At 46.6% G+C, this 13,766-nt stretch overlaps 1 protein-coding gene across 1 annotated transcript in view; it reads left to right on the top strand.

Moving 5' to 3' along the window:
• The window catches only part of BRIP1 (BRCA1 interacting helicase 1), a 164,754-nt gene extending 151,987 nt beyond the window's left edge, over positions 1-12,767 (top strand). Inside the window, exons 23-24 of the mRNA XM_063146787.1 lie at positions 10,419-10,489; positions 12,565-12,767. Of these exons, the coding sequence (XP_063002857.1) occupies positions 10,419-10,489; positions 12,565-12,767 (274 nt within the window). The remainder of the gene's footprint in view (positions 1-10,418; positions 10,490-12,564) is intronic.
• The last annotated feature ends 999 nt before the right edge of the window (positions 12,768-13,766 follow it).

Here is a 13,766-nt window from a genome sequence, read left to right as displayed (position 1 = left end):
GTCTGTGGATCAAGGCCTGCAGTACTATTGGTTGAGCTAGCCATTGGACCCTCCTAGACAGGAAGGCGTATAACAGGGCTTCCTGTTCCATTTGAGTCTTGTGTGAGCAACTAGTGAATCCTGAGCTTTTGTGTGTTCTTGTATCTTTTAGTTGTCCTTCAGTCCTGACCTGGCTTAGGACCAGAGTCAGACCATTGGTCCATTTGGCCTGGTATTGTCGACACTGACTGGCAGCGGCTCTCCAAGGTTTCGGGCAGGATTCTTTCCTATTTCTGTCAGGAGATGCCGGGCATCGAACCTGAGACCTTGTGCATGCAACACTGTTGCTATAACACCAAGCTACAGCCCTTCCCTACCCTATGAGCCAGCGAAGATGCGCCTAGAAAGCCTTAACATTTGAATCCTCAGTCTGAGCAACTCAGCATGGAGAGAAGCTGCTGAACAGACTTGACTCGACTTGCCCTGCTATCCCCCCTTGGCTGCCTGCTCCGGAAGTTGATCACGGGTCCATCTTAGCCCACGACTTCTGCATTTCACCCTTTGCATCCTTGTCGGCCTAGTCCAGAACCAAACGCTCAGCAGCAGCCGATCTCTGAATTTGGCTGAAGCCTGAACTAGAGACCCAATGTGCAGCACACTCAACTTAAGTGCTTGGGCAGCTTCAAATCCCAGCTCAGGCCAAGTATCAACTAGTGCACAAGGGAGAGGGCCTTTTCAGTGGTGGCCCCCCGACTGTGGAATGATCTCCCCAATGAGGCTTACCTGGTGCCAACATTGTTATCTTTCAGGCACCAGGTCAAGACTTTTCTTTTCTCCCAGGCATTTAACAGCATTTAACAACGCTAAGTTTGTCTTTTAATGGACCCCAGAACTGTTGTTTTTAAATGGACGTTGTTGTTTTTATGTTTTTGATGGTTTTAAATTTTGTATACATTTTTTAAGGTTTACTGTTTTTAACTTTTGTAAACCGCCCAGAGAGCTTTGGCTATGGGGTGGTATATAAATGTAATAAATAAATAAATAAACCTCACTGGCTTTCTAAAGTATCCTCAACACCAAGCCCTTGCAAAGCTCTAATGCATAGTCTATGCAGGTAGCCCACCTGCCTTCCCGGTAGATGCTGGAAATACTCATCAGGAAATGAGCAGTGCAGTCCATGCATGCAGCCAACGCCACGGACAGAGCGAACCCTTTCCCAAGCAAAGCAGCATGAGTCTATGGCGGAACACTCCCGCAGAACCAAGCTAGAAAGACGGACAGAGGCCAGGGCTGAGTTGTAGGCAGCTGTCTGAGATGACCTAACAGCCAGGAGTTGAGTCAGAACTGAGAAGGAAACAGGTCAGAGCTGAGGAGCAAGCAGGAGTGAGAACCAAGGGGGAAAGCCGGACATCAGAGCTGAGGAGCAAGCAGGAATGAGAACCAAGGGGAAAAGCCGGACATCAGAGCTGAGGAGCAAGCAGGAATGAGAACCAAGGGGAAAAGCCGGACATCAGAGCTGAGGAGCAAGCAGGAGTGAGAACCAAGGGGAAAAGCCGGACATCAGAGCTGAGGAGCAAGCAGGAGTGAGAACCAAGGGGACATACAGAAGCACACCAAAACCAGGAAGACCGTATTGCTTAGGTTAAGGTCCAGGAGGACTCAATGACTAGCGTGGATGGGAAGGACCAGTCCACTCAGCCTAGGTTTACTTTACTGATGCTCCAGCCCATAATTCTGCAGCTTATTGTATGGGGCAGCTGCATGTAGACTCAAAAGTTCCTTGTTCTAGACCTGCTGCAGCAGAGGGCACGGAGCAGAGAGAGAGAGAGATGGTTGTTCTCCCTGCCCCCCAGCATCTGCCACCTGAGGCAGCCACCTCACCCTGCCTCATGAGTTGCATTTGTGGGGGGTCGTGGCTTCTCTTGAGCTCTTAATATGCAATTTGAAGTGTGTTTCTAGCAGATCCGTGAACGTAATTCTTAGCCACCCGAGTACAAAAGAAGGGGAGGGATAACGGCTCTCTTTGTGAAGGCGCTCTCCACCCTACCAAAGTGCTTTTGGCAATAAACAAAAGAACAAATGCTTCAGGGGCACAATGAAAGCAACCGCTGCTTGAAAACACAGCACTGTTACAGCCTTAGATGCCTTTCCCCCCTTTTTTTCCTCTCCACAGGTCTTTAAGCCTGTAAACTGTTGCGCTGTTCCCTAGTTCTTCCTTTTGTTTAAAGCTAGCATGACCTACAAGGCACCCAGGAAATGAGGACTTCTTCCATGCAGCCCAGAAAAAACACAGAACAAAACCACCAACCCCCCGGGCAAATTCAGTTAGTCAGAGTTAGCACTTTTTAAGCCCCCCTGGTTTTAGTGGAAGGGATTTGAAGCGTACATTGAAGCTTCCCATAAAGTCAGCTGGATGTCAAAGCACTGCAGTCTGGCTAAACTGTGTGGTTGCTTTCTTCCTATCAGTAACGTAGTGTTCCTGTTATCAGTTTGTAGAGGCAGAAAGGGGAGGAAGGCAAAAGAAAGGACCTTTGGGGAACACAAGTGTGAGATGCAAGTAAGCTAATGCAGAATCAGGGCCAGCAGGGTCAGTGGCAAGCAACATAGCTGAGAACATATCAGGAAGATAAGGGTCTAGATAGCCAGAGACAGATGACCTGGCCTAAGATAGGCTGGTGGTCAAGTTCTGGAAAAGGCAAAGTGAAGCTGTTCGGAAGCATCTCCCAAGCAGGAGTTGCTTAGACTCCTCAACTAAGCCTGGAGAAGTGATCGTATAGAATTAGCTTTATTGGTTCTTCATGTCACCTGGTCCAGCTGGGTTGATGAGCTACAGTACTGTCTCTGGCCACTTCACAGATGGTGCTGCAGCTCAGTACACGTCCAGCGAGTAACTCCCTTGGCCTGATGGCTGCCCTGTTGGTGAAGTGAGTAAGACAACTGGGCCCTACTGGGCCTTACAAGTAATTAGAGAGTTCTGATCTGTAGGTCACCAGTGGGATGTTCAGAGGATCAGTCGCGCTATGTGTGTGTGTGTTTCTGTAACCTCCGCCAGTGGCAACAGTGCTACGGAGCGTGGACAATGTGATGGTGTCAAAACATTTTGCTTCCACTCATTCTGGGGATACCATTTTGACCAAGCATAGCTCCACCCGCTAATGAATAAGCCAAGTTGGGAGCCAAGCAGGACTACTTCACATGACGGTTCCCCATGCAACTATGTAGGAGAAATAGCAATGTACACTGTATATGTTATGCTCTCCCATGAGAACCCACTTTGCCCATGTGTACCCACAGTGAGAAGTTGCCATTGGGTTGCTCAATACCCTCATCAGATCAATGCTGGCTCATTCTGGAAGTGCTGTTGTCTCAGCAACATGCGGAGGTCTTGTGAAGGCTGACAGGTCTGGACTTGCCCTTAACTCCACCCACTCTGACGATCTGTCTACATCTTAAAGGCCCATTGACTAGTTCTTCAGCCACTGGCTACTACAGTGTAGAGGCAGTGAGGACTGCATTGGAGGGGTGCTGTCTGAGTCCGAGGAGTCTGGTAAAGCCTTGTACTCCAGCCTGGAAGGTCTCAAAGTAGCAGCTGATGATTACTGAATGAAGCCTCTTCCAGTTTGAGTCCTCTTGTAATCCAGAGGGGGGGAGGTCGAGGACAGAGAACATGACAGCCTGCCGGAATACTCCACCATCTGTCCCTGAAGGATCAATTCCAGCCCACCAGACACTATCAAGTCTCCTCAAACTCCACACAAGTCTCCACACAAGCAACCTACGTGAGGACACTGCTTGAACGCCTGCCACATTTCCCAGATTGCTGCCTCCGATCTTGACCCCTGCCTGACTTTGGCTATACAGCTGTTTTTGGCCCAATGGGATTGATAGTCAGCTCCAAAACACTCACACATCAGTCCTGGACTCTGATTTCCTTGGGCTGGATCATTGCTGAGGCCTGACCTCATCCAAATAGCAAGCAATTGCACCTTATTCTGAGTGCATACTCCTTCAGGCTTGAACGACTGTTCCTTTCTGTTTGGCTGGGTATGTAATGACCACAGCATATATGCGGGATACCGTCATTGACTGAATGCCGTTGCTCTCTCTCTGATGCTTTACGCCAGTCTGGTAGGCCTGGGAATAATCTGCCACAAACCAGCGCAGACGGTGGCAGAAGATGGAGTGCTTTGCAAAGCACGCCTTTGGCGGATAAAAAAAAGGGCGCCGACAGCTTCTGAAATAAGTTGTCTGCAGGTCTTTTTGAGTAGACGTCTGGTTCCAAGAGAAAAACAGAAATAGGGGAGGAGTACAGATCATGCTCTGGGATTCCTCAGGTTATGTCTTATTTCAGCTTTTAAGGCCGTTTACTCAGAGTAGCCCTAGAAAATTGAACGGAACAGCTTCGTTAATAGGTTGTGGGATATAACCAAGAAATCATGTGGAGTGTTGAAGGGAAAGTGCTGGACACCTTTGATATCAAGGATAAACTCTGTACACAGTTAAAAGTTAAAGGGATTACACATGGCGCATAGTTAAACTGGAATTCACTGCTCCAAGATGTAGTGATGGCCACCAATTTGGATGGCTTTAAAAGGGGGTTAGATAAATTGCTGGAGGAGAAGGCTACCAATGACTACTAGTCCTGATAGCTATGTGCTACCTCTAGTAGCAGTTGCTGGGGAACATGGGTGGGAGAGTGCTGTTGCACTCATGTCCTGCTTGTGGGTCCCTTGTCGACAGCTGCTTGGCCATTGTGTGAACAGAATGCTGGACTAGATGGATCTTCAGTCTTATGTTCTTTTCCACCTTACGCTTAATTTTTGACAAAAGCCCCCACAGAAGCTAGGGTGAAGCTAGGGTGGTTGACCAACTCCCATTCTCCAACAGCGCTTTGGAAGCAAGATTTAATAATAATACTTGTCAAAGCACACCAGAACCTTTTTTACGGCCCTGTTCCAAAGGGCTATAAGAAACAAGACCAGTTGACTTGTCCGCCCGTTCCCAGCACGTGTCCTGTGGTGACACACGAGGCATGCGAATCTTCCATAAAGCCGGCCAGATGGCAAAAGAGATGGTTGGTTATTTCAGCACTTGCTTAGCTCTTCAAGGGCTGTTCTCAGTGCATGCTAAACAAAAGGTTAAGGATATCTACAATAAAGCAGTGATATTTAATGTACAAGAATAAAATTGGAATTAACAATAACATTGCATTAAGAGTGCAATAACATATTGCACAGGAACAAATATCCGGTAGAAACAACATAAAATGAACAGGCCAAACGCGTTTCAACACAAAGTCTTTGTCAGTGGCCAATGCAGGCTGCTGTATGCTCCCTGAAGATTTAATTGGGCTGACTTTACAGTTCCTACAGTTGTGTGGTAGAAGGTGTCACTCTCTTTTAAAAGTAGTACAGGGCCTCAGCCTTTTCTAAAACCGCCTGGGTCGTAGTCTGTGTGAAGCAATTCTATCGACCATATCAGCCTGCCTGCACTTTGAGACAAGCAAGAGAGGCCCTTCTCACTTGCCCAACAGTGGGAGCAGTGAGGGAAGGCCTTTTCTGCAGCGGCCCCACACCTCTGGAATAAGATGTCCTCAGGGGTCCACCAGGTCCCATCATTGCAGGTTTTTCAGAAGTGCCTTGAAGACTTAACTCTTTACTCTGGCCTGATTATATTTTACCAGGCTAGGTTGGAGCTGTAATTATTATTATTATTATTTTATTTATTTAAGGATTTTTATGCCGCCATTCAGCCAAAAAAGGCTCTCACGGCGGCTTACAAAAGTATTTCTTGACAGTCCCTGCCCACAGGCTTACAATCTAAAAGACATGACACAAAAGGAAAAGGGATTGGGAGGGAGGAGGAGGTTATTATGTTGTTGGTACTGGTCTCAAGCTGATGTTTGCTGTGGAGCGTTGGCTATTTTTATTACTGCATCGCTTTTTAATTACACTAAATTTAAGAGGCAGCTGGACAAGCATCTGTCAGGGATGCTTTAGGGTGGATTCCTGCACTGAGCAGGGGGTTGGACTCGATGGCCTTGTAGGCCCCTTCCAACTCTGCTATTCTATGATTCTATAATTTCCTTATATGCATTTTAGTATTGTACGCTGCCTTGGAAGGTGCCCTGAAAGGTGGCCCAGAAATACTTCAAATAAATAAATACTTGTGTGCATGTGTGCATGCATGCATGTGTGTCATATCTAATGCAGTCCCCCCCCCTAAATGGATACCTAAAAATGTAAAGTTTTGAGTGTTGCAAAAGTCTTTGGAAGTGTGTGTATCATTAGGGCGCACCTGTCAAGGAACTGGGATTGGCTGTGTCCATTGTTTAGTATCTATACCGCACTACCAGTTAAAATCTTCCATTTGTACATCAGGCAAATAAGATCTTTCACTGGCTTGCTAAACTGAATCCCTTAGGAGCCTTGTCCGGGCCCCAGTTTAGATTAACAGAACGTGGAGAAGGTCAAGTTGTATGTGCTTTAAGTGCTCCCATCTCCCACGGCAAATACATTTGGTTGAACTTTTAAGACGCCGTCTTCTTAATATTCCTAATTAAAATATCTGAGCTTGACTTTTTCACTCCTTGTAAAGTTGGGACTAATTTATGCCGTTTTTGGGGAGAGGTGTGTGTGAAAAAATAACAACGATTATCTGGCTCCCCCCTCCCCGCCCCCCACCCAAGGGCTTTATTCACCTCTCCCCTTCCTTGGTTCTCAGGCAAACGCTGACAACCTCCCTGCATTGGAAAGCGCCATAAACCTTTTTATAATTTAATGAATGTCTCACAATAGACTCCGGTTTTTCTTTTTTCTTTTTCAATTTTGTGTCGTCGTTAAATGGATCCAAGGTTCGTGAGACAAAATCTTTTCTCGTGATTTAAGATTACCAAAATCAGATTGAGGCTTTCCAGACTCCAGAGTGGTCACATTTTTGTTAGCTTAACTGTAAATCATCTTTCACTTAGAAGATTTAGAGACAGACGCGGGGAGCTAAATCTTTGCGTTTGCCCTGCTAACGGGCTCCAACCAAGGAGATGAGCCCATTACGGTGTTTCCTAAAGGATTAGACCAAACAGTTTGATAACGTTCAAAGTAGGACACAAATGCCATTACAAGTGTAAAAGCTGTATCTTTGCCAGTACCTTAAATGCAAAATTGCGTGGGGTTAAACAAGCATGCTTCTGGGTTTGCTTGCAGTAGACTTTCTTTAAGGCTTCAGTTATGCCATATATTAGAATTATTCCTAGCCGCCTAAAGAACTTGGTGTAGTTACTTAATATCAGTAAGTAGAACAATGGATGCTTAAAGGTTCCCTTTTGCTCTAAGATCCTGGAACTCGTTCAGAATTTCCTCTTAACGCTATTTTGAAATGTGTATTTATTTGTTTATTTATTTATAAATACCACCCAGTGCTCTGCCATGTTTATTTGCTCCCCAGTCAACCTCTAAGACAGAAAAATCCAGCAGTGGGGGAAATTTATGGGAAGGTAGCAACCACAGGAAGACCTAAGCACACACATCTGCCAACCCTCCCCTGCATCTCGGCAACGGTGTTTTTGACATTACAACATCTAATTCCACACTTTATTTATTTAAAAAATGTTTATATACCCCACTCCTGAAGTGGTTTACAATAAATTATAAAACGTATTATTATTATTATTATTATTATTATTATTATTATTATTATATCCAAGGAACCCAAGGTGGCATACATAATCCTCCTCTCCATTTTATCCTCAAAACAACAGCCCTGTGAGGTTGGGCTGAGAGTCACCCAATGGGTTTCCACGGCTAAGGGGGGGACTAGAGTTCAACACTTTAGCCGCTATACCGCACTGGCTATAGAAGCACAGCAAAGTTTAGACAAGTTAATGGTTAGGAAAAGCCAGGGCAAACAAGTTTTTAATAACCGTCAGAAGTACTTGATTGTTGGTGCATAACATATCGCAGAGGGGAGGGCAATCCAGAGGGAGGGTGCCACCGCTGAGAAGGCTCGTTGCCATGTTGCTTTTAGATGGGACTCTGTGGGATGCAGCCTGGTCAAAAGGGCTCCCCTAAAGGTTGTAGTGGTCTAACTGAACTTAGGGATGTGCGAATTAGCAAAACATGAGCTGGCCAGGATTCTCCAAATTGCATCCCGAAGATCGTTCCAACTCAAGTCCATAACAGGCTGCGAGCATTTATTTTTCTTTTTTCACACGTTTTCACGGGTATTTTTTTTCAAATGTATGCCTCAGTTGTGCCCATCCTTAAAATGCATGCCTTCTTCTCCCATGGATTAAAGCTTATTTGTGTACATTGTTCAAAAGGACACGTTTTTCAAACGGACGCATGCTGTCGAGCGCCGTTTTGGGGCGCCCATGAATGACATTGCAAGCTCAAATGTACAGACCTTGACTGTGGATTGCGTTTGACTCCTTGTTCAGTCTGGAAAGTGAAAACTGGGTAAATCCTGATCAAAAACGGAGTGAAATGAATTTCTCATACATTGCTAGTCTATATAGGGGAAGACGATTTTCCTGGTAACGTGAACCACTTTTTGCTTTATATGTGAATAATTACACCACGAACCCGGCTAGGTAGCAAATTGGCAGTCAGTGCAGTTCTTTTAGGTGTGTCACATGCGTGTGGTGTGCACACCACTCAGCAGCCTTGCCACACTATCCTGCACTAGCTGCAGCTTCCGAGGGCAGCCCCATATAGAGCGCATTACAGTAGTCCAGTCTCAAGGTTACCAATACACAATCGCAGTGGTTGAGCTATCCCTGTTCAGGAAGGGGCAGCTGAAGCTGGCAAAAGGCACTCCGTGCCTCAAAGGTCACTTGAACCTCCAATGTCAATGGTGAATCTAGGGGCCAACTGTGTTACCCATTCTTCCAGGGGGCGTGCAGCCCCATCCACAACAGTTAAAACTCCCTAATTCCCAAAATCAGGAGCTGTTACAATACCAGTGTTGAGATCTTTATGAACATAAGACTATTTTGTCTTTGAAGCACCTTAGTACTTAGGATGGGTATACCAGCAACTTTGTCTTGATGCTTGCATTTTGAAGATATTAAAACAGGAGGTAATACTGGTACCAAGAGTTAGACTTGACCCCACAGTTTATGTTTGGGGACCTGCAGCAAAACGTTGTAGTTTATCCTCACCTTCAGCCCTGCACTTATCCAGGATATTCTTTCCCTCCAGCACCCTGTTTTCCATTTTTCTTTTCCAACGGCCCGTCAACACTCTGTAGCTGCTGAGCATGTTCAAAACTTTTGGGGATGTTTAAAAAGTTTTGTTTGCAATTCTGTAAACCTCCCTCTTGTTTCTGAGTGACTCCAGTCCTCCGCCCGAATCCACTATTAAACGGAGTAGTTTTCATGGTAATACCTCTTTGCTTAAGGGGGAGGGACGGGTTTGGGGCTGGGAGGAAGAATCAATATTTTTTCTTAAGTTTCAACTTAAGAACATAAGCAGAGCTGTGGTGGATCAGCCCAAGGGTCCATGTCGTCCAGTATTCTGTTCCCATAGTGGCCGACCAGCTGCCCATGGAAAACCAAAAAGCAGGACATGAGCGCAGCACCACCCTCCTGCCCATGTTCCCCAGCAACTGGTCAACAGAGCCTTACTGCCTCTGATACTGGTTTCCTTTGGGGCTTCAGAGACACCTTTCCGAAAATGAATAATTCTTTCTCAGTGTACATGGTTTCCCCCTTCCCCCATTTTACCCTCACAACAATCCTGTAAGGTAGGTTAGTCTGGGAGACAGTGAGTGGCTCAAAGGTCAGATAGTGAGATTCACATGGGAGTGGGGGTTTGAAGCGGGGTCTTCTTAGTACAAGGATGACACTCTTAACTCAATCTTCCACAACCTGGTGCCCTCCAGATGTTTTGGACTACAGTTCCCAGCATGCCCAGCCAGCAAGGCTGCCTGCAGCATGCTGGAACTTGTATTCCAAAACATCTGGACGGCAGCAGTTTGGCTAAGATTGCTCCCAAGTACTATACTGCGTTCCAAGATCAACCCAAACCCAATGGATGTTGGTAGCTCCAATTTCGGTGCGTCTGTGAATCCATTCCAGCACCTTGGAGAGCTACTTTAGAGTTCTGGCTAGTCCTGATTGAAGCCTGGAATGGATTTCCAGCCCCACTGAAATCGGAGCCACCAACCCCCCACCGGCTGGGCCCCTGTTCACAGCATTTGGCCTGTAATTCCCCTTGGGCTGAAAAGCAGCCAAAAGGTACTTCAACGGTGACTCTTCCTAGATTTCCCTCCCGTTCGCCTCCCTCACCCCCCGCAAAACGGTAGCATAATTTATTTAAAAGCGGCTTTTGTTTTATTTTCGATAACACGGAGAAGCTCTTAGCATTATGAGCTTTGTTCCGATTAAGTGCGTAAACTGACAAACAAGGTTGTCCTTGGGGCTCATCTTCTTCCTCCTTTAGGCAGATAATCACCTTTCGGAGCCTGGATCCTATTGAGCTACTCTGTCGGCCAGCAATGCCGGGGGATCCGGGTAAGCTGCATTTATCAAATTTAAACACTTGATCGGTATCGGCATATCAGCTGGCGGCGAGGCCTTTAAGACGCGAGATGAAAGTTGCAATTAGGATTTAGGGCGTTTTATCATCTGAGATTTGGAATGGGTTTTCTCAGCTAATCCAAACATCTTCTCCACTCCGATATGCCGACGCAGCCCTTCTGCACATGGGCTTACTGCAGCTTAAGTGGGAAGTGGGGTGGAGGCTGCCAAGGCTTGATGCCGGCCTCCGAATGAATTCAACGTCCTGGTCAAGGACAAGATACCTGGGGTGAAGTTAGCCCACCACGCAGGCGGGAGTTATTTCTTTAATTAACGGCACTGACAAACCGCTTACGTTAAAGACATTTTCTGAGCGATGCATGTACAGAGGGACAAGATGACCTCCCTGGGAATGCCTGTTGGAAAAGGTAGATTTTTCAGGAGGCGCCAAAAACCTGAAACGATCTGCGTCTGCCTAATTCGTAGCGGTAGGGAGTTCCAAAGAGTTGGACCCATGTTACTTAAGGCCATGTTCCCATAAGATCAGACCAAGGGCCCATCTAGTCCACTCTGCTCACACAGTGGCCAACCAACTGTCGGCCAGGGACCAACAAAGCAGGACATGGTGCAACAGCACCCTCCCACCCATGTTCCCCAGCAACGGGTGCACACAGGCTTACTGCCTCTGATCCTGGAGGCAGCACAGAGCCATCAGGGCTAGTAGCCATTGATCGCCTTCTCCTCCTCCTCCAGGAATTTATCCAACCCGCCTTTTAAAGCCATCCAAATTTGTGGCCGTCACTACATCTTGTGGTAATGAGTTCTGTAATGTACCGGGCCTCCAAAATCTGGGATAGCACCTGATGAATGCAACAACCAAGGTTTTTTCCCCCTGTGAAAACCAGTGCTGGATCCAGGTTTTTGTTGGTCTCCTTTTTGAAGATGGTTTGAAGATCCAGCTTGACCCAGTATTCCTCTGAGATGCTTTTCCTCAGGGTGTTTGGGTGCGATTTGTTCTCTGTCTTGTTAGGTATTCACTGCTGCTGTCTGTTTTTTGTCTTGGTTTTCTCGTATTATTGTTTTTGTCCTATTATTACAGCCTTCCTCAACCTGGGGCGCTCCAGATGTGTTGGACTGCATCTCCCAACTCCAAATTCTGGGAGTTGTAGTCCAACACATCTGGAGCGCCCCAGGTTGAGGAAGGCTGTATTATTGGATTTTTTTAAAAAAACAACAACATTAATTCGCTGCCTTGAAAGTCCCTTTTTGGGGAAAGAGAGGCAGGATATATATATTTTATTTTGTTCATTTACTCTCCCGACTGCCTGCTTCTTTCCCGCCTTGCAGTGGGCGCCAGAGAAGTGCTTGCCAGGGAGGGAGAAATGGACGATAGTTCATTATTCTTTTTATTTGTTTGTTTACATGTATACCCCACCTTTCCTTCAAGGAGCTCAAAACGGGATATATTAACCCTCCGTCCCACTCTTTTTTAAATCATTGCAACAATTCTGTGAGGCAGGTTCGGCTGAGAGCTAGTTACCTTGGGGCGGTGGGCTGTCCCTCGATGGATGCCTTCAAGTGGAATCTAGGCAGCTACCGGTTCAGGATATTCTATCTCTGAATTTCCTGCAAGTCCTGCGAGGAAAGGTTGATGGAACCGTGGGTATGTTTAGCTTGGAGGAAAGAAGTCTGAGAGGAACGTGGTAGCACTCTTCAAATTCCCAGAGATCCAAGCCATATTCTCTGCTTCCCCAAAGAGTAGGACTCGATCAAATGAGCTTCAGATGTGGAGGGGAGATTTTGGTGAGCATTAGGAGAACGTCTTGACAGTAGGACCAGTTTGGCAATGGAAGCCATGACCTTGAGTGATGATGAGTTCTGCCCCATTAGATGTCTTCAAGCAGAGGCAGCACAGCCATCTGTTGGGCATGGTCTGGATTTCCTGCACTGAGTAGTGGTTTGGCCCAGACAGCCTACAAAGCCTCCTCCAACTCTACAATACTGACTGGTCTATGAACCCAGGTCTCCCCTGTCTTGCTAGTCTTATCTTCTAACCACCGTCACGTTAGCTCTCAAGGTGTCCCACAAGTTTGACCTAGATGGCTCTTTGCTTTTCTCTGCTGCTTGGAATGACATCCTCTTCCTCTGTGGGGTCAAGGCCCAAGTGGTCCATGATGAAGACAAGCAAAGAGCGCCAGAATGCTGTTTGGGGAATGAAAAGATGTGGCGGAACAACACCAAGAGCTGCACGATTCTGCAAAAGCCCCTTTGAAATGGTGTCCTCTGGGATGCCCCTGTTCATTCCAGTTTGAAGGATTAAGGAGTAATGCTATGCCTGTTTAGACAGCAAAAAGTTCTACAACTCCCAGCATTCCCCAGCCCCAGCACAGCTGAGAGTTTTAGGACTTTTTTGCTGTCTAAACAGGCATAGGATTGCATCCTAAGGCACTTAACTTGAGTAGTTCTCATTCACCAGCAGGTCTGGCCCCTTAAAACTAATGTTGAAGGCGGTCCTTTGAAAAGCAGTTCTAAAACAGTCATAGCAGCAGAAGGGAAAAGGCAGGCTGTGGTGATTTCAGCAGCACTGGTCCATGGCGAGATGATGGTGAGAATTCTTCTGGCATGCACAAGATTTGGCTTTTGGAATGCCATTGCTCACTTTGAGCAGCATTGTGGGCTATTCTAGGAAGAGGCCATCATTTCTAACATTTGCCTCAGTGTTTCCTAAACTTCTGATAGGTCAGGAACTCCATTCAAGATGGAGGCACACTTCACTCATACAGTCATAAATATTTCCTTTTGGGGGGGGGCTTCCCCCACCCCGTTTCTGTGTGAATTGCTAATTTTCAAAGCCCAGGACGGTTTCTCATGCAGGGGTGTGATGGACAGCCTCCTTTGAGAGCAGGTGACTGTGGTTCATTTCTGCATCAGGTGTGATGGAATGCCTAGCGCAGTGATGTGGCAGAAGCTGATTGGAAGGAGGCGAGTCCAAAGTAGCGAATCATGCAGAGATGCAGCGGGCAGCCTCCTCTGCTAAGTGGGCTGTTTGGCCTCACATATACCTTTAATTAGTTACCGTTGGGGGATTTCCAGTCCCATTTCCAGGTTGTCTCCGATGCGCTTTGGACACTCTCCCAGCCCCATGGGAACTGCTTGAAATATGCAAGCAGGGGGCCAATCGCATGTATAGTTAATGTTAAATATCAATCTGTCATTGAATTATATTGCAGCCTTACTATGTTAACGTATAGTAAAGACTTTGAAATAAACA

Source organism: Elgaria multicarinata, chromosome 22, assembly GCF_023053635.1.
Source record: "Elgaria multicarinata webbii isolate HBS135686 ecotype San Diego chromosome 22, rElgMul1.1.pri, whole genome shotgun sequence".
NCBI lineage: Eukaryota > Metazoa > Chordata > Lepidosauria > Squamata > Anguidae > Elgaria > Elgaria multicarinata.
This window is presented reverse-complemented; position numbering and strand designations above follow the sequence as displayed.